The sequence below is a fragment of the Asterias rubens genome, chromosome 10 (genome assembly GCF_902459465.1).
Source record: "Asterias rubens chromosome 10, eAstRub1.3, whole genome shotgun sequence".
Lineage (NCBI taxonomy): Eukaryota > Metazoa > Echinodermata > Asteroidea > Forcipulatida > Asteriidae > Asterias > Asterias rubens.
The window spans coordinates 11,840,990-11,861,599 of record NC_047071.1 but is presented as its reverse complement, the minus strand read 5'-3'; the positions used below and the strand labels follow the sequence as shown (position 1 = coordinate 11,861,599).

General features: G+C 39.0%; 1 protein-coding gene across 1 annotated transcript in view; it reads left to right on the top strand.

Moving 5' to 3' along the window:
* Nucleotides 1-20,610, top strand: part of LOC117295673 (sorting nexin-27-like) — a 69,884-nt gene that overhangs the window by 22,149 nt on the left and 27,125 nt on the right. The window contains exon 2 of the mRNA XM_033778385.1: nt 20,132-20,360. Within this exon, the coding sequence (XP_033634276.1) occupies nt 20,132-20,360 (229 nt within the window). The remainder of the gene's footprint in view (nt 1-20,131; nt 20,361-20,610) is intronic.

Here is a 20,610-nt window from a genome sequence, read left to right as displayed (position 1 = left end):
ATTTGGTTCAGTTTAAATGTAGGCCTACTTTTTCAATATTTGAATTTTAAAGACATCATTGGAGGTTATTTAAAAATAAACCTTGTACAGTGTGCTAATTTAGTTGAAGCTCGGAAGATAAAGCAAGAAGAGATAGGCGCATGCAAGTGCGCAAAGCATCAGGGCCTAATTTCATGGCTGTGCTTACCACAGAGTTCTGCGCTTACGTAATAATAATAATAATGAACCATTTTTGTAGAGCGCATTTCACAATCACAGAGAAGTCCCTATGCACTTTGAGATGAAAACAAAAGAGAAGTAAAAGTTAATAGTGACTAGCGGATGAGGAGGATTCTAGTATACAAATGTTGTAAAAGGTAATGTGGGGGCAAGGGAGGTATTCTTACAGGTAATAATAATTTCGCAGGATTGGATTAGAAATTGTGTTTATAATCGGTATGGAAATTTTTGATTAATGTTGTATTTTGATAAAAATTAATTGTTGAGCGTGCACAACTTAGTTGTGAAACGTCGCGACGCGTCGCCTCCCCTCCTCACCTTCTCTCTTGCGTTCTCCAACTAAAGGAATTGGTGTTTGTTTCTGGAATTGAACTTTAATATTGGGGATGGGTATACTTGGCAATGATGGTACTTGGCATTATATGTAGGGTATTTCGTAATATTTTAGTGTTGATCGAGCGGGCCAACGCATTATCCGTAATGTGGATTATGTTTCGCCTCATTTACGCATAGTTTTAATTCAATCGGCTTTTGTCATTGTGTCAATTTTATCCACTGCACTGAGTATTTCCCAGCTAAGATGACTGTAAGGGTAATAATGCTTAGTCGACTAAAAATATAGCACGTACACTGCTCCAATGACACACTTATTTTATTGTGTTGAGCACATTTGGTATAATTCAGTTACACTTGGCAAAATGTACATCCTGAGTCCTGCCCAAACTGCTTTCATTGTAGTTACGAACTTTGTGAAACATTTGCCTTGTTATTTTGAGGGTCTGTACGTCCAGTTTGGTTAATTTATATGGAGATGGGCCAATCGGACAATGTATAACACGCTGAATTTGGAATTAGCAGTGGTATTTGGTTCCCTTAGCAACAAATCCATAGTCACCGATAGCCACGGATGTGAGTGTATAGATGTGAAGTAAATACAAAAGCAAAATTTAGTATCATAGAGTTGTGTGCTTTAAGGTTTCCGTAAGTGCCGTAGAGTTGTGTGCTACAAGGGTTCCGTAAGTGCCGTAGAGTTGTGAGCTACAAGGGTTCCGTAGGCGCCGTAGAGTTGTGTGCTACAAGGGTTCCGTAAGCGCCGTAGAGTTGTGAGCTACAAGGGTTCCGTAGGCGCCGTAGAGTTGTGTGCTACAAGGGTTCCGTAAGCGCCGTAGAGTTGTGTTTTACAAGGGTTCCGTAGGCGCAGCGTTCTGTGGTATTAAGCAGAGCCAAGAAATTGGGCCCAGAATGCACAATGTGCGTCCCTGTACACCATGCAGTCTGGCATTGCTAATGAATACGGCTATAAAAGCAAGTGATGTTGCTTTCATTTTCAACCACACAAATGATTTTCAACCATGACCTGGTTTACATTAACCTGTGATTTTATTCATTTGCTAAACCTGTGAAGACTGGCGTGTGGTAAGGTTTCTATAAGTGTACGGTACATGTGTGTAAAAAAATATTACGTGTATGAATTTGTTGTCTGGAAATACCTGATGATCTGCATATTGTATGCTGAGGTATAGTTTAAGGTTTGGATTTCACAAGGCACGAAGATTGATCTCAAAGACAGCATACAGAGTTTGTAATCATCAACAATTTTGTATGATTAATTTCAGTTTGAATGCTCACAGATTATAAAAGTTCATACATTTACCAGCACCATTCCTACGTCAAAATATTTGTATATTAAACAATATCAAAATCTGGGGAAAAGAAAAACAAAGTTAAGACCCCCCACCAGTGTTTTTCAGAGAGTTTCACAATAAAACAAGAATGTTTAGGTACGATTGCGCATAAAAGGCCCAACAAAACATTCACAACCTTTTGTTGTTTACACTAAAACGGGATCACCTAATTTGATGAAATTTTCGCAGGTTGGCTCTGTGTAGAGTGTTGATTGAATACTGGAGGAGGGAAAGGTAATCTCTTCGACATGTAAACACCAATGATTGACGTCGACTCCCATAGATTCCAAAATGGCCCAAAGTGATTTGTATTTTTTATGTTAATTTTGATGTATTATTTGGATGTTACATGTTTAAGGCTGTGTATAGCATTGGTGGTTAAGAACATGACATTTAAAGATGTTAAATTTGCATCGGGGATAAAGAATAGTCATTTGGTTTTAACCCATGTAATATGGCTGTAATTTTTTTCACAGAACTCGGGTAAGAACTGAGTATGCAGTGCTATTAACACTGGGTAAAAAACAAAATGAAGAACATAAATGTTCACAGATTTGCACATCAAAGAAGAAGGAAAAGCTGTTGATAATACCATTGTGAGAATCAGATTCCTCTGAAGTAATGTATTTTTTTAGAAAAGAGATAATATCTCACTCAACTATTAAAAGACTTCAGGCCTGCAAGGCCTTTTGGTACACATCTGAAAGCACACAAATTTGAGCAACAAGGGTGTTTTTTTCATTCACTATTCTCTTGCAACTTTGATGACCAATTGAGTCAAACATTTCACAGGTTTGTTACATGTATTTTATATGCATGTTGGTCTTTGACAATTACCAAAGGTGTCCAGTGCCTGCCTTCAACTTCAACCAAAGGGAGTTCAAACATCAGTGTATGATCCCACTACCTCAATCTTTCAAAAACAACAAAATCTCTTGGATGATTTTGAAAGACCCTGGAAAGGTAGTTCGGTTCTTCTGAAGAAAGGCTCCTGTAAAAGTAACACCCATGAGGTTCTGGAAGCCTCAAATAGCCAGCGTCCAATTTCACAAAACGCTAGGATTTATCCTAACTTAGGATTAATCTTAAGGTTTACGTGTTACAGTGCAAGGCTGGGACTCGTCCTAAGTCCTAAGATTAATCCTAAGTTAGGAAGAGTTTGGTGAAATCAACGGCTGAACCACAAGGAGGCCCCTCTCAACCAGACTACTTGCACCAGGGAGTTCGGTTGACTGTCCATGGCGTAATAAAAGACCGCATCAGAGAATGCAGGGACCAAGTGGGAAATCCAGGCCTCATCAGCCTTCTTTTTGTCATGAGAAAAAAAGAATTCCTTTCATCGATTCATCTAGTCAAGGGAGGAAAGCCAATCTCATCATGTACGTGATTAAAGATGAAATTCCCTTGACAATTCCTGAGAAGTCATCTACCTGCGTAAAGTTCGCTGGTGCAAGAAGTGATAAAAGATCACAACTCAGGACGTGCCAAACGTTTCAATGAGTGCAGGCTCTGTAATTGATTCAGGCTTTCCTGAGATGTGTAATCAGCATCTGAAGTTTTCATCTTCAACTTCCCCATTGTACTATGTTAATTAGGAGGATCCGGGCTGTCTCAATCCTCCATATTTGGATGCCCACTGCCTCAACATGTACGTTATTTCTCAATGAGAAAAAAGATCGGGCCTGGAATTACGCAGAGACCATGGGGGATGTTGCCCTGGTATTCCTTCGAAAGTTTCCCATAGACTTAAAGATTTTCCAATGGAAATGCCGTATGCAACATGAAAATGGCTTTGCCCTCTCAAAGATGAAATTCCAGTCCTGAATTATGAAGTTGTGCTAATAAAGAGTACATGAACATCCTGAATCTAATTTCCTGCTTGGTTTCTTTGTTTTGCTCTCCTTTTATTGAGCAACATTTCTGTTATAATGAGGTAATTTGGGATATTCCCAGTGGCCTTGGAATGTGTTCTTATTCCTCTATGGTTATGATGAGAGTCAACTGTACATGTAAAAATCTGCAGATGTTCAGCAAATATTTTGTACAGTACACTGTACATACTTCTAGAGCAGTTCACACATGCGGTCAGGGAGCTACAGTGTATGGACTACACATGTTGAGTAATGACTTCAAGCTCTGATTGTTTTATGTGATGAAAGTGCTTCATCATCTACCTATGGATGCACCACTCGGGCTGTTCGCACATCATGTTGTTTGGCGGTGATACATGTAGTTGGCAAGTAGCTCGGAAGCCTCCAAGGCTGTGTGTCACAACTCCTGATCATAATAAGCCATCTTTGCATCCCTGATGAGGAGGATTTACCGCGTCGGGGAGTGGATGCTCTTCCTATCAAGGGGGAAGGATGGAATTTTTCTTCTTCTTCCGATGGACACATACCTTGGAAAAACTTCTCTAAGTAATTCGTAGCCGGCGGTAGTCAACATGCCAGCATTCTTCACTCGTGAAAGAAATGCTAACACTGTACGCGTTGTGCTACAAGTACTTGTGTGGCAAACTGTCTGAGACTGTACACAAACCTTGTTGGTAGTAGATTTGTGTTGAGGCCTAACAGGTCTTGGTGCTTTAGAGATTAGAAGTCTCAGACTTTCATTTGAATTCTGACTTTTAAAGTTGGTTTGGTAAACAACAAAATGCTGTATTTTTCTATAAAAGAAAAAGAAAATTCTGCTGTTTGATCTACTTTTCTAGCACCTTGGGAATTTGTTTACAAAAGCTCCTTGGAATCTATAGTGTGTCAGTGGTTATCAAAAGGTTGAAATGGCGTCAGTTAAATAAGGGAATAAAAGGGTTGAGTCCAGCTGGTCACTATCAACCGATTAAACACCCCCACGTGACGCGCTCTCAACCAAAAGGAATTGTGAAACTGTCTGAGGTAGTCATGATGAGTGTACCATCCTAAGATCTGGATCCCAATTTCAGACTGTTTTCGTCAGCAATGACTCTCCCCCCCGGTGATTATACTGCGCTTCTGGAAGACACCCTCTCTGTAATGTTACTGTCCTTCAGGAGAGATAATAATGTCTAATGAATAAGCCATGGGTCCCTGGTACGATTTAGAGATGCACTTTAAAGATGTTTAGTTCCCAGGCGGAGCGGTCTAGCGCATTAAACTCATTTCTGTGGTGCATCGGACTCCGTTCTGGTGTCAGATTTTATCGGGGTTGGATTCTCAGGTCCTGATGCATGTGTCCTTGAGCAAGGCTCATCCTTAAATTGCTTCTCTTCGCCCAGGTGTACAGATAGGAATCTGCTAGGGTTGAGATGGTTTTAGCCAGATCATAGAGAAAGGACAACCCATTATAGTGCTCATGTGTAGCTTGTGGTTGTATGAGGAAGTGGACAAAGTTAATGAGGAGCCTGGATTAAAATTGTGCCTGATGAACAGGGATAATAATTCTTTACTGTAGTGCCTCAGCCTCGCAATCATGGGCAGTGCACCGTACTGATGCCTCTAGCCACCAGTCCCTGGTAGGGAAGCACTGAAACACAACAATGATTGGTTACTGAAAGTTACAGCTCTGCACGTAAGCTTGTTAAGAAACTTGTTAAATTTGTGCTTCGTACACATGTGTCAAAATGCAAGTTCTTTTTTACACATTCACTTTTTTTTTTTACACGGTCACCCTAAACTGTACACAATTAGATGTCACAAGATCTAAGTAGAATGAGAGGGGACAGATTCATCTATGACTTGATGCGTTCTTTCAACAGCGTGCTCTGGGGTCGATTTCACAAAGAGTCAGGACTAGTCCTAACTTAGGACTAGTCCTAGGAGATATTAAAAACGTACGGCTAGTCCTAAGTTAGGACAAGTAACTCGTCCTACATGTAAGTAGAGATAAGACTAGTCTTAACTCTTTGTGAAATCCACCCCTGCACTCACCATGTTTCTAACACAGAATGGATCAACCACATGACTGATTGAACTAAAGTATTTAGATGTTTCAAAGTCTTACTTCCAGGGATTATGATCGAACAAGTGGAATCGGATCATATATTTGAAGTGTCTTTTTAGCTGGGTCTTGCCCCAAATAATAATAATAATAAAGTGACTCCATACTACCCTCCCCCAAAGAGTCTGTGGAGAACACTGGAGCCATGCATTCTGGGGGGGGGGGGGGGGGGTGGCCTGACCGAGCTCATACACTACATGGATTGTGATTGGTTGTGCCTTGATCGAATCTCTAGGATTAATGTGTGCCACAAGAGCCTGTATGTACCGACGTCAAAGGCAGGGTTTGTTCCAATATGATGATCTGTAAATATGAGAGAACAGGTGCACAAATAGTCAGGGTTCATGCATACCAGTAAAATGTTCACAATTTTATGCATACATAACGATGTAGAATGCAATCCAATCAACTGGATCGTATGTATTGCACATATTTGATGTTTACATCTATGTACATGTGCATACGGTATGCATTACACCATTCACATGTTGTTATCTTTAAAATAATTTTGGAAATGCCATAAATTTCATGCTGGAGACTTGCACCTAAGAAATTCATGGCTCAGGAAAAACAAAATGATTCTTGGATTCCCTTGAAAGAAAGCATGCAACTCCCTCCCACAGGGGAAAAAACAGAAGAAGTAATTGGCGAGGCTTTTGGAATGGTTTGAATGCACCAAGGCCCTCCTGCCTTTCAGGTGTGTGTCGTGTGTCGTGTGTGCGCATTCCCTGTGCAATTCTCCTCTAAATGCTGCTCATTGATCAGCGATGATATCCGGTATGTCTAATCGAGTGCGGGTCTGCATCCTACGGCGTTCATTATGTCGCAGCGGCTATTACAGAGTTAATTTCATCACTGCGGTGGGCCGTGGAGAGAAGTTGTCTCTTTTCGGGCTGCGGTGGTGCACCTTTTGGTGAAAAAAATACAGGGTCTGTAGTTGGCATTCACAGGCAAATTGAAATGTTGTTGGAGTGTAAAATTATTATGCAGGCCACACAACTGACTTTTCATTAGAGGTTTCGTTTCTAAACATGATGTGACCAGGGCCAGAATATCATGAAGCTGTTTTTAAGCACAGAAAACACAGCTAAGCTTCACAACAAAACTATGCATGCAACTTTGCAGCTGATCAGCTGATTTCCTCATTTCTTTTCAAAACATTGCCAGATAAAACTGGAAAACACTGTACAAAAGTTAAGTGTGATCGGCCATTTCCTTTTTTTGTTGTTGCAAATTAGAAAGTTGCATGCTTAAAAACTATGCTGACCAGAATACAAAATATGGGGGGCCGCATAGAGAAGTAGTCTCTTTCTCAGGGGCTGCAGTGGTGCACCTTTTCGGTGAAAAACACAGGGTTCATATAGTTACATTCAAGGGCAAATTGAAATGTTATTGGAGTGTGAAGTTTTTATGCAGCCACACAAAGGACTTTACATTAGAAGTCTGCACAAAAAGCAGCACAATGTCACATTTACTGTCTATGACTTGTTTCCTGGGTATTTTTTACTTAGCAGAAGCTTTTTAGGATTTTTTTCCTGCTAAAGCAGCTCTGTGACATTGGGCCAAGACTCTGATGCATTCTCTTCCCTTTTTATGTTTGTTATAATTTTAAGAAAAATCACCTTACCAACAAAATCGTGACCACCGAAGCTGAAAACAACAAAACATCCTGTGCCATAAAGCTGCCATTTCATAGACAGGCTTAGCTACTTTGTGAACTTTATCAGCTTTATGAAATTAGTGCCCTGGTCCCATTTTGTAGACATCATTGAGCTGATAAGTTATTTAGACGAAAAAGAAAAAAAAAAGCGCCCTTGAAAAACAATTTGTTTGAACCATTCAGTATTCACAATTAGTATGTTATGTGCATTATCCACAAATGACATTTTTGATTGGTGCATTTGCATCAGCGTGTGTCTGCTAACGCTCAGGCCCAGTTATTGCCGCCCAGATTGCTTAATTAATTGCATGTGTTACCACCTGCTTACCCGCGAAAACAACCCATTTTAAAACAGTTTGGTAATTTAGACATTAAACAGAGAGAATGTGTAACAAGCTGTCGTCTTATTTGTTGTGTATGCACTCTATTCGCATGTGGGCAAGGAGTATTATACCAAAACCACGGTTAAAGCTGTTTAGCAGAAAATTCTGTTTGACAAATTTCTTTGCTAAACCAAAATTGAGTGGGGCACTACAGTTGCGACAATGTAAACTCTGTGCAATTTTGGCTGGTGACCAGTTTCTACGAAAGAACATTGTTTCCATGCTTAGCATATTTTTGTGCTTACACTTTACAGGCTTGTGTGACACAGGGTGTTCAGAATGGCGTAGTAGTTCCTCCCCTGCCTTGTGGACTCGACGCCGGTTCAAAACCCTCCTTGGCCAAGACACATGTGGATGGGTTTTAGTCCCTACCCGGTCAGGGTTGTTCTCCCACATCTTAAATTGTGATTTAAAGCAGCATAACAAGTCCATTGAAGCCTACACCATTTCGGTGCATGTCAGCCCTTATATGATATTTTTAAACTAAGGAACAAACTATCATGCCTGGTTGAGAAGCTCTTGGTTTCAATACCAGAAATAATACTATAAATTTGTAATAATAATAATAATAATAATAATAATAATAATAATAATAATAATAATAATAATAATAATAATAATAATAATAATAATAATAATAATAATACACTTTTAATGTCTGAATGGTAAAATTATCCACATCAATGATAGGGAATGCTGAAACGTGGCCTACCGCTAAAATAGCAACACGCATGAATTAGCTAAAAGCTAATGTAATGTAATGTAAGTCCTGCATACCCAGGACTTATGCGCTTACGACCTCAGAATCAAGCTCTTCATGGGTCGTCATCCGTAATTTTTGTGCAAAATTGTGTGGTAAGCAATGCTGTGAAAATTTGCCTAGTTCAGCACAAATGCATTGCCAAGTTATTTAGTTGCTTGAGATATAAATTGTATGTTGAACATGATGGATGTAAAATCAGACGGTCAGAGGTTCAAGTTCATAGTTGGCAGATTGCTTAAATGCGTACATGTATCGTACCATGTACATTCTGTGACATCAATTGTTGACAATTGCGCCATAAAGCATGGACTACCCACTTGCGCAGTTTGTACACTGACATTTTATGGAGATAGCTACATGTACATACCTTTTTAATCAAAGTTTGCCTCTGGAGAAGGTCCGGATTGGAACGAAAGCTAAGGCCATCTACCCTATTCTTTATTTTTATCAAAGTTTGATATCTAGGGGTAACATCTCAAATCTAACAGTTCTCGCTGTTACAATGTACATGTATGATTCATAAATAAAAAACTGCTCATGCAGTATCTTGCCTGCCAGAATATGTCTTGGACTGAACTTGGTCACTCCTTTTGTTTTTAAGTTAACCTCTCTAGCTTTAGTGCCTTTTTTATAAGTCATGGACTCTCTGAATGTGTCATGCAGTGATCATAAACCTCCATCATTAATCTTCCATGACTATCGATCATACTACATGTTTATTTGTGTGGCTGCTCTGAGGCATCACATAGCAACACGGGACCTGAAGATATGTGGCAATGCAGAAACGCAGTTTCTTGGAGCAGGCGTTAAAACAAGGTTCATGGTTCATCTCCGTTCACTCACAAGATGACTTCACTCGCGGCGCAGATTCTCTTTAGACTGTCCACACACGCCGTAGTAGTAGCAGCTCCGTAACACGAACATCATTGGTAACCAGAGACTTTCAAGTTATTATTGCGCTGAAGCCATCAATAGAAAAGTAGGTTCCCTGGATTCCGCGTCTCAAGGCGAAAAAAAGAAGAAGAAGCCCTATTTCACCTGGGGAACCCTTCGCCCGGCTGATCTGAGGCTAGTTTTTTCCCTCCCCACAGTAAATAGGCTGCCTTGGAGTTTAAGGACAGTTATTCCTCAGCCCCTGATGACTTCATTATCTGCTAGTGGCTTCAACCTTTCGTTGACTCCCGATGTTGACAGTGGCAGTCGAGGTCTTAACATGTACCTGAAGGAAATACCTCAAGTGATTTCCCACTACTCTGTTTAATTTTTTATTGAATTTTCTTCTTCTTTTTTTGGTTTATCAATGTATATCTTGAGTCTTAGAAGACTCAAGGTGCTGGAAACACACGGGATGTCTGGCTCAAGGAACTAAAATCCAGCGAGCGTTATGAACGTCTCCCCAACGGAGGGGGACCCTGGTTGGAATAACACTGTCAAAATCAACAATGTGCCGTTAAGTGGAGTATGAAGATACATGTAATCTTCAAAGCAGACAAAAGTCACAAGTTATTTTATTTCGGCCGCGGTGAAAACATTTTCTTGTGTGAGTTTATCTGAAAGGATTATGTGTACACATCAACAGCGGCCGGTTGTCGCTCTGTCTGTTTCTCGGTAATGAAGCAAGCAAAGGTACAGCAAGTAGCAGAATCAGTTGTTTTTGTTTCAACCAGCCAGGGCTTCTTTATATTTATGCTTTTTCCATGAGTGATTAAAGAGACCATAAAGCGTTGTTAACAATATTAACAATGGCAAATACTGTAGATTGTTTTGTAGGGTGTACTGTATACATACGGACAAATCAAATTTGCCAAAATTAACCCTGTCGGCTAATGAAACATGTTTAGGATCAAATAATCAAGGTTTTGTATTTTTAGGTCAAAGCAATTTTAAGTAAAAAAAAAAAAAAAAAAATCCATTGAGGTTTTTTCATTCAGCATCAAGAAAGTCATTACTGGAGGCTGAAAACCTGTTTGAGGGGGGGGGAACAAAAAATAAAAAAACTCAAATTTCCCAGGGGATTGTCGACAACCACGACTCTCTATTCATTGGCCACTTGGTTTTGCAGGAGCCATGCCAATTAAAGATATTGCAGTCGGGGCTTACTGTGCAGCGTGCTGGCTCTCTTTTCCACCATTCTCCATTAGTGGGAGTTCTAGATGGTTGTAAAGTTACAGAGGTGACTGTACTGTAAACGTGACATCGCAGACCTGGACCCAATTTCATGGCTCTGCTAACTGCCGAATTCTACGCTTACGATCACCATTCTATGCTTATATGTGCAAGCGCCAAATTTCTGTGCTACCTGCCAGCATGTAGCAGCATGTGTAAGCTAAGTAGCGTTGAGCCAAAATTTTCACAGATCTTGCAGCTTTGTTATTTTATGCATGTTGGGAGAATACTAGTCTTAGACAGTTACCAAACAGGTCCAGTGCCTTTAAGTGCATTCTGTGTGATATTGGTCCTCAGAGCTTTGTACACGTCCAAAAGTCCTCATTATTTTTTTTCTCTTCAGGTATGCATGCAAAGCTACATGTCTCAATTAAAACACACATTTTATAAATATACACTGTGATAGCATCTTGTAAAGGTTTAAGGTGTCTACATCGTTATGATGTATTTTTAACGGCAGCCAGTAACTTTTTCTCTTGTTCTTTCTTGTTAATAGGAGACTTTCCAACGCTAGGCGGCAGCAGACATACCGGGTAAATTTCCATTGTTTACGTAGTTCTGAACATGCGCGTAATTCTGAGAACAATGGATTTACCCGGTAAGTCTGCTGCCCTCTATCGTCCCAGAAAGTCTCCCATTGTCTTTTATGTAGTAACATTTTTGGTATGCCCCTGTGTAATACAGTTTTAAGTTTCATAGTGTATTGTTATTGTCTTACCTCAGCATAATTTGTTATTCTGTAGTTATAAAAATACTTTTACTTTTATATGAGCATGTTCGACAAAGCAAATTACCATTTTATGGACAATAAAACGTTGAATTGAATTAGTAAGTACATGTAGATCCTGAGTAGTTAATGCAGGATTGGAATTTACAGTTAGATATTACACTACATGTCATTTTGCATCAGTTCTTTAATTGAACTCGTCTGGCCTTTCCTAATTAGCATCATGGACCCCCTCCTCCACTGACCATTCTAATGCTATTATCCGTTAGTGAGCTTGAAGGGCAATTGTTGGTGATTACAGCTGAAAGAGTAACATCTTAAGATGCTGTGGCTTGTAGAGGATAAAGGGTGTATCATGGTGGGACACAGTTTGTGCTCTCTGTAGCAAGAGTTCTGGGCCCATTTTCATAAAGTACATATAGTCAAACAGAAAACACTGCTTGAGAAATTACTTTGCTACGTGTATGCATAATTGAGTTGTGCACCAGCCACAACAATGCAAACTTAACGCAATTTGGGCTGGTAATCTGATTCTGCTTAGCAATGACTATTCTGTTATTAGCAAGTTTTTGTGCTTACAGGCTTTATGAAATCGGGTCCTGGGCCATGTCAGAAATTATGACAGCATAATCATGTAGATGATTGATCTGAAGATTTTTACTTTACATTGTACATGTTAATGTAGTACAGTATAAAAATCATGACCTATAGCACATTTTATTTTTAATACATCAAAGACTTTCTCAAAATACATGTAAAGTACGCTACATGTATTTTACATTAAAGGGAAGGTGCACTATTGGTAATTGTCAAAGACCAGTGTTCTCACTTGGTGAATTTCAACATATGTATAAACCTGTGAAAATTTTTAGCTCAATTGGTCATCGGAGTTGGGAGAAAATGATGAAAGAAAAAACACCCTTGTTGGGCGAATTTGTGTGCTTTCAGATAGGAATAAAAGACTTCTAGCTAGAAGTCTTTTATTATTTTTGTGAGAAATTACCTCTTTCTCGAAATCTATGCTACTTTAGAGGGAGCTGTTTCTCACAATGTTTTATACTATCAACAGCTCTCCAATGATAGTTACCAAGTCAGTTTTTAAGTTAATATTTGTTTTGAGTAATTACCAAACGTGTACCTTCCCTTTAAAAGGTAACTTTGCAAAATCTAATAAGTTTATAAACATATGTACCAAATTGTAATTTTGCAAAATCTTACAAAGCTACACACTGTATTATATGTAAAATAATTTTGCACAAAAGCTTTTACCTTGTTTTTGTCACTGTAACTTTGCGAAATATCTAACAAGCCTACTTTACATTTGTAATTTTGAAAAAAATCTACCAAGGCTAAATTGTCATTATCATTGTAATTTTGTGAAAGGCTTTTTACATAGGTGTAATTTTGCAAAAGATAGCAAAGCTATTTACATGTCCTTGTATAAGGCGTGTGTTCACAAATGTCAACGGAAGGTCAGATGTGTATCACAATTTGGAGATTCCCGAAGCCCAGCATTAAACAGCATCTACTTTGAGTAACCTGCACTCTACATCAGTACAAATGGCACATTTTATTAAAATGACAGACGAGTGACTATCGTACCTTTGACAGTTTGATTATGTGGGGGGGGGGGGGGGGGTACAAATGCCACTTTGTGCATCAGTCAAGTGTAACAGTGTGTGCAATGAGTGTTGGGGATCGGGATACCTATCCGAACTTGACCTTGACAAAATCTCTACCTCGCCGTGCAGAGGGAGAAATTGGGTAAAAACCTGGTGCTGTAGTTGGTTGAATATCGCTCGGAGGGTGATGGAGAAATCAATTGTGTACGCTGCTGTGTAATCGCAGAACTCAAATTTGCAGAAAACCTTTTGAAGGTGATTGCTTTTTTTTTTTAAATGAATTAAGTTGGGTATCCTTTTTTGTGTGAACTTAAGAAAAGTGACAGGGTGTTGTAATAGTAACTACATGTACATACATGTACAGGGAGTTTACATCAGGTAAAGAAAGTGCTTTGAAGGCCGGTTTGGGGAGGGGCCGCGAGGGGACGAACTTACTGCGATTTTGCAGGCCTTAAACTTTAGCAATTTCCCTCTGGTAAGGGGCACTTCTACTTGATGAGGAAATTTTGTATTGGAACTTTGCAAAGGGCACCACAGCAACAGCACATATGGCAATCACTGTGGGAGCCGTGGGTTATTTTGAGGACTCTGATATTGACTATTAAAAGACAGTGGGCACTATTGGTAATTGTCAAAGACTCGCCTTCACAGTTGGTGTATCTCAACATATGCATAAAATAACAAACCTGTGAAAATTTGAGCTCAATCGGCCGTCGAACTTGCTAGATAATAATGAAAGAAAAAACACCCTTGTCACACGAAGTTGTGTGCGTTTAGATGGTTGATTTTGAGACCTCAAGTTCTAAATCTGAGGTCTCCAAATCAAATTAGCGGAAAATTACTTATGTCTCGAAAGCTATGGCACTTCAGAGGGAGCCGTTTCTCACAATGTTTTATACCATCAACCTCTCCCCATTACTTGTCACCAAGAAAGGTTTTATGCTAATAATTATTTTGAGTAATTACCAATAGTGTCCACTGCCTTTAAGCCATTTTGAGATACATGTATGGGGGAAATAATATTTGGTTTGGATCCACCCAAACCAATCAGTGCACTCCTTTTATAGTGTCAAATATTTATAAACCAAAAAGGCTGCTAGAGTTTTCATCACTGCAACCATTTTGGAGGTCTAATTGTTTCATAGCAATGGGACAAATTTCATAAAGCCTGTGTTACCAGGTTTATCAATGGGAGAAATTCAAGATATCTGCACCGTGATAACATCTGAGTGGTTCAGGATCTAGAATAGGGGGGACCCATCCAGGCCAGCAAATTATTTTTCTAGGAATTCTCAGATCCATCCACTCTCATCCCTGCACATTTCTTTGTTGTCGTCTACAAACAGTAGAATGTTAATAGCCAGTGTGCACGAGGGAACGTGATCTATCTAGGGCTATGAGCTGCTGGCTTTCTTGATTGGCAAGATCTGGGATCGAATTGGGGGAAAAATCTACAAAGACTTGTAGCTCAATTCTTCTGAGTATGGAAGTATACTTTTAATACTACTCATAAGACAATTGTGATCGTTCTTCTCTTAGTGATTTGAATATAAGCAAAAAGGCTACATGTAGTCAACTAAAATATTCTTTATAGCAAATTTTAACATAAAAATTATATTATATGGTTGCAGTACCCGCTGCCAAAACATAGGGTTCAAACTGCCTCCTGCTGCTTGGTGGTCTCGGTGGTCTAGTTGGTAAGGCACTGCTCTAGAATTGCAAAGGTTGTGAGTTCAAATCCCAACCGAGTAATATGCCTGTTATTTTGTTTACAGGACTTGGGAAAGTACTGAGCATATACAGTGCTGACTTACATCGGTGTATCGGTAAAAATGTGTCGTCATTTTTCGTTTTGATCCTGATCTTGTAAAAAATAATTTTGGTCCAGTGAAAGAGTTCAGCAACTTACACAAGCCCTGCGGTCTTGTTTTTGTTTCCTCTTAAACCCAAGCCTTGTGTTAAACACAAGAAATAAAGTTGAAAAAAAAATGACAACAACACTCCTCCTTCTCAATTGAAAGGCTAGCAATATTAAGTACCTGATAATATTAACAAAAATTAATAATAAAAAAGTAGGATTTGAAACTTTGCATGGTGGAAATACATGTACGTACGATATAGAAAGGTTGCGATAACTTCATGTACATGTACTTGGCAGCATGCAGCATCATGCCAGAGTCCAGCTTTCTCCAGAAGATGATCAGAGCATACTGATCGAAACGTCGAGCTGAAAACACTGATTCTTTTCAGAACCACCCAAATTCATTTAGTGATTATCATTACATTGTGTTATCGCAAACCTTTCTAAAACTAGTTCTTATATCTAGCATATGTTACGTTATATCTTTTCAATGCACTGTTTCCTCTGTTAAATTGTCTGAAATACCCGCCCCCCAAAAAATACACAGATTATTGGACCGGAGATTGTGCATTTCCCCACGCTGAAAAACGATAACCGCATGAATGGACTAACGATATAAAAAAAATAATCAGCAGCGATTGGTCCCCTGTTTCCATGTCGGTCCTTTCCAGTGCGGATTGATGCATCTCTACAGTTGGGGACCGGTTTAGATTACCGAGGCAGGTGGTGATCCAAGAGGGAGAGATGTTTGTTTTAAAGGAGAGACTACTAGGGACGACGTCTAAACTAGCATATGGAGTTTGAGATAGAGCATGGATTTATGGATCACAGGGTTTCAGAACAAATAAGGCGGATAAGCAAGAGGGCAAAAACAATTTTGTTATTTTCTTCTTTTTTATTTGTATTAACAATTTAAAATGACCAGCAGTACATGTAGCTGACAGGGGGGTCACTTACAATGTAAGAGTATAATCACGTTTAATCACGCAGGCCTGTATACTTCATGGGAGGCAACAAAGGCAATTGCCTCCATGCCCGCTTGCCTTGGTGCATTTGAAATGTTACAGTAGAAATTTAAGAAAAGGCTCTGCCCTTGTCAAGGCCAAAGCTTCAGCTATCTTAATTAAGCAAGGCCAAAGCTTCAGCTATCTTAATTAAGCAAGGCCAAAGCTTCAGCTATCTTAATTAAAATGACCCGAAGAGTCTACAACCCTCTAAAATGAAACATGATCTGGCTATTCCGTTGGGTTGGTACTGTATGTCCACATTAAGCATTGTCAAGAGGGAACTGTTATACAATTTTCTTCATTCTTGTACAACCCCCCCCCCTTCCTACCCACCCCTGTACAAATATCAAGCCACAAGGGAAACTGACCGGGTTTGCATTTATTAGATAGATGTTATGTACAATTATTTTGTACCATGTCTACTCTCATGAAAATTTTTCCAGATTCTATTTTTTATTTATTTATGAAAATCTTTACAAAAATAGAAAGCTACATATAGTTGCCACGGCAATGAATCTACTTCAAATGGCGACACCCTTCAATTTCAAACATTCTCTTATGATAGTTAATAATTTATTAATTTATATAGCGCAAATTCCAATTAAATTTTTTCAAATGCGCTGAACAATAAAAAATATGAAAAAAAACAAAAAACATGAAAATGCACTATAAAAATAAATCCATCCACGCTATTACACAAATTAAAACGAATGAAGGAAACGGCAATAAAATTATATTAAAAATGAGCATTCTCTTCCAGTAATGTCTATTTTGTTAAGCTTGAAAGCTCGTCACGCTACCCACACATATATTGGCACTTAAAGACACTGATAACCAAAATCTAATTCTGAGGTTTCAAAATCTAATTCAAAGTTACTTCAGAGGGAGCAGTTTCTCACAATGTTTTATACTATCAACTGCTCTCCATTGCTTACCAAGTAAGTTTTGCTAACAATTATTATGAGTAATTACCAATAGTGTCCAGTGCCTTTAAAGACAATGGACACTATTGTCAAAGACCAGTCTTCTTACTTGTGTATCTCAACATATGCATAAAATAAAAAATCTGTTGAGCTTGATTGGTCGTCGAAGTTGCGAGATAACTATGAAAGAAAAAGAAAAAACACCCTTGTCACACAAAGTTGTGTGCTTTCAAATGCATGATTTCGAGACCTCAAATTCTAAACTTGAGGTCTTAAAATCAAAATCGTGAAAAATTACTTCTTTCTCAAAAACTACGTCACTTCAGAGGGAGCCGTTTCTCACAATGTTTTATACTATCAACCCCTCACGGTATTCATTACCAAGTGAGGTTTTATGCTGATAACTATTTTGAGTAATTACCTATAGTGTCCAGTGCCTTTAAGCATTGATACACACATGTACGCTAGACAGTATGCAGCCTTACGTCTCAGAAAAGGATCAGGTGGTCTAAAGGCAATTGATATCGATCAGGCTTTGTGTTTGTAACTTTATTCAGAAGGTAATTAGACGAAGATAGTCATTATTGCGAATGATTGTTATCAGACTAATCCATTGTAATTTTTTTATCCGGAATTGTATCCATATTTCGTAGAGCCGCTTATATAGTTATCTTCTAATACCAAAATCAGGTTACCAGATAAAATACCATTCCACATGTCCAACTTTGAGCGGAGCTTGAAGGCAGTCCAAAAATATTATATTTCAATTTTTTTTATATTGTGGTAAATTTTCACCGAAGTTCATCGTCGGATTAGGTAATCCACAAGGTCAAATTCAAGGCAGATTTGGAAAGCTTACACTATTTCCTTTCAAAAGACACCAATTTAAACCAATTTGAGCTAAAGGTTACCGATTTATGGTCGTTTGAATAACAGAGGTCAGGCGGATTTTGCCTGAAATCAACGAGAAAGAGCATGCCAAAGTGCGAAAATCGTTTATCGGATGGAGCTGAACTTTGAAATTTGAGCTTGTTGAGCCAGGATTACCCCATAAACCAAATTTGAGCAAATTTGAAGAGGGTAGGGTTTAACCCATTGGGTGATTTGACACGGAATGACCCTACGTATACACTTACATGTCTGCACACATTTTCTTGACAATTCACACAAGCATGAGGGACACAAGAGTCCACATGCCGTTAGAGCTTCCTTTAATACACTTTTTATGCTAATATACCACTTGGATGATTTGTCACAATATTTCTGAGGTTAAAGGCACTGGACACCTTTGGTAATAGGAGACTTTCTGTGACAATAGGTGGCAGTAGACTTACCGGTCAAAGCCATTGTTCTCAGAATTATGCGCATGTTCAGGACTACGTAAACAATGGAAATTGACACGGTAAGTCTGCTGCCACCGAGCCCACTAGCCTTGGAAAGTCTCCCATTGGCAAAAACCAGCAATCTCACTTGGTGTATCCCAACAATGCAACAGATCTGTGAAAATGTTGACTCTTAAAAATGGTCATATCAAAGTTGCAAGACAATAATGAAGGAAAAACAAACCCACCCTTATTGCAAAAATGCTGTGTGCTTTCAGATTGAATGTTTTTAAATCAACTATAAACTATAAACTTATTGTAAATAAACTAAGTATTGAGTAGTGGACTGAAAACAGATCATGGCTTTTTGTCACACTACTTCACTTACTTATTACCATTCTTCTTATTTCAAGACATTGCTATTGGTTATTTTTCACTGCATCTGATAACGTAGTTGTTGTGATAAAAGCTCATGCCCATATTCATATATATCTTACTAGAACAGGACATTTATTTTAAGAAGGGTAGATGGCCTTGGCTTTCGATCCAAACCAGACCTTCTTCAGAGGCATAAAACAAGTACAAATAAATACATATCTATTAATAGAAACAAAAGAGGGGGAAGGGATTAATTACATTTCATATTCCTTTTTGTAAATAGATCACAAAAACGATCTGTTGAACTTTACGGTTGTTGTTCAACATCGATGAGACGTTAACATGTTCCCTCCTCCCCTACCTGATTGTAACATAGAACTGCTCGACAAAATCAAAAGAATCACACACTGTGTGAGAGCAGCGGAGGGAAGAAAAAGTGCATGAAATTAGTTATGTAAAATATTCCATTCGTGTCTGTGAGATTGAATGGGATCCTACTCCAATTACCGGGTGCGTATGCTGTATAACGATGCGTACATGTAGGTTAGAAAAGAGTGGTGAACTGCCTGGAGAACTCTCGGCCATTAATGTTATATTAGCACCTCGGACATGCACTGTAGGTTCAGTGAATGTCAATGGAATTGGATAGATGCAGGGAGAGATGAGAATGAGTTTGTGACGTCATATCTTGCTTGGAGAACTGTTAAAGTGGGGCTTGTTGGAAGACGGGCTTTTTTATATTAACATTTTATGATCATGATGTACATGTACACGGCAGCAATTTAGACGAAATGTTTATTGTAGAAAGTAGAAAAATGCACTGCTATAGCAGAGTCAACACTTCTCTCTGATTCTGCTGAAAGCCAAATTACTATGTTAAGTGTACTGTTGCAAATGGGTCACTGCTTATTTTGCTCCAGAGCAGAAAAAACAGCACTGTTTTGTGTTTAAAGCAGCTCCATAAAATTAGGGCAAGGATCGGAGTACTGTGACCTTTATTGGAGCTGTTTGCACGAAATTCCAGTTCAGTGTCAAGAACATCTGTTAAATAATTAATATAACCAGATGGAATTTCCTAAAACAGTGTAAAAGCAGTTTAAAGGTTGTAACAGCAGAGACAATTTGCATTATGAATATTGATACCCAGGCCTGGTATTTCATGAAGGCCACACAGGCATTTGCCTCTGTTGCCCTGGTCTTGGCCTTGGTGCCCCATGCACAAAAGTTTCCAATAGACTTAAAGATTTTCCAATGGAAGTGCCCTTTACAAAATGAAAATGGCCTTGCCCTCTCAAAGATGAAACTCCAGTACTGGAATACTCTCCGAATACTTCACTGAGGCAACTGAGAAAATTCCAGAGAATTTTTTTGTCACTAACACAATTGTGCTTTTATAATTCTAAATTTTCTTGATCTTCCTCTCATTTTGTGTTCATGCAGAAATGGTATTAACGTTGAGGGCGCTACACACAAGTATGTGGTGGACCTGATCAAGCAAGGCGGGGCCGAGCTGACGCTCACCGTCATCTCGGTGCCAAACTTTAAGGAGGATCAAGGGGAGCCCAGCGATGACTCGTCGGGCTACTCGTACTGTGATTTCAGCGACAGGAAACCGGTACCCATCACAGTGCCCGATTACCAGCACGTCTATACGGGAGACAAACATGTGGTATGTGAAAAAGCCTTGCCTCGCAGGGAACAATTTCATCCAGCACTTGTGCATAGCAAATTATTTTTACCTAACAGATTTTGTGAACACTGAATGCTATTGTAGCAAATGATGATTTTGGAGTAGCAACTGGGAAATTTTGCTCCACTATTCAAGGGAAATGGTTTACTGCCTTGAGTTGAGTGGCTTTGGTACATGTACATACATGATTCAATCAGTCCTCATCTAAATCAACCTACATTGGCTTCCT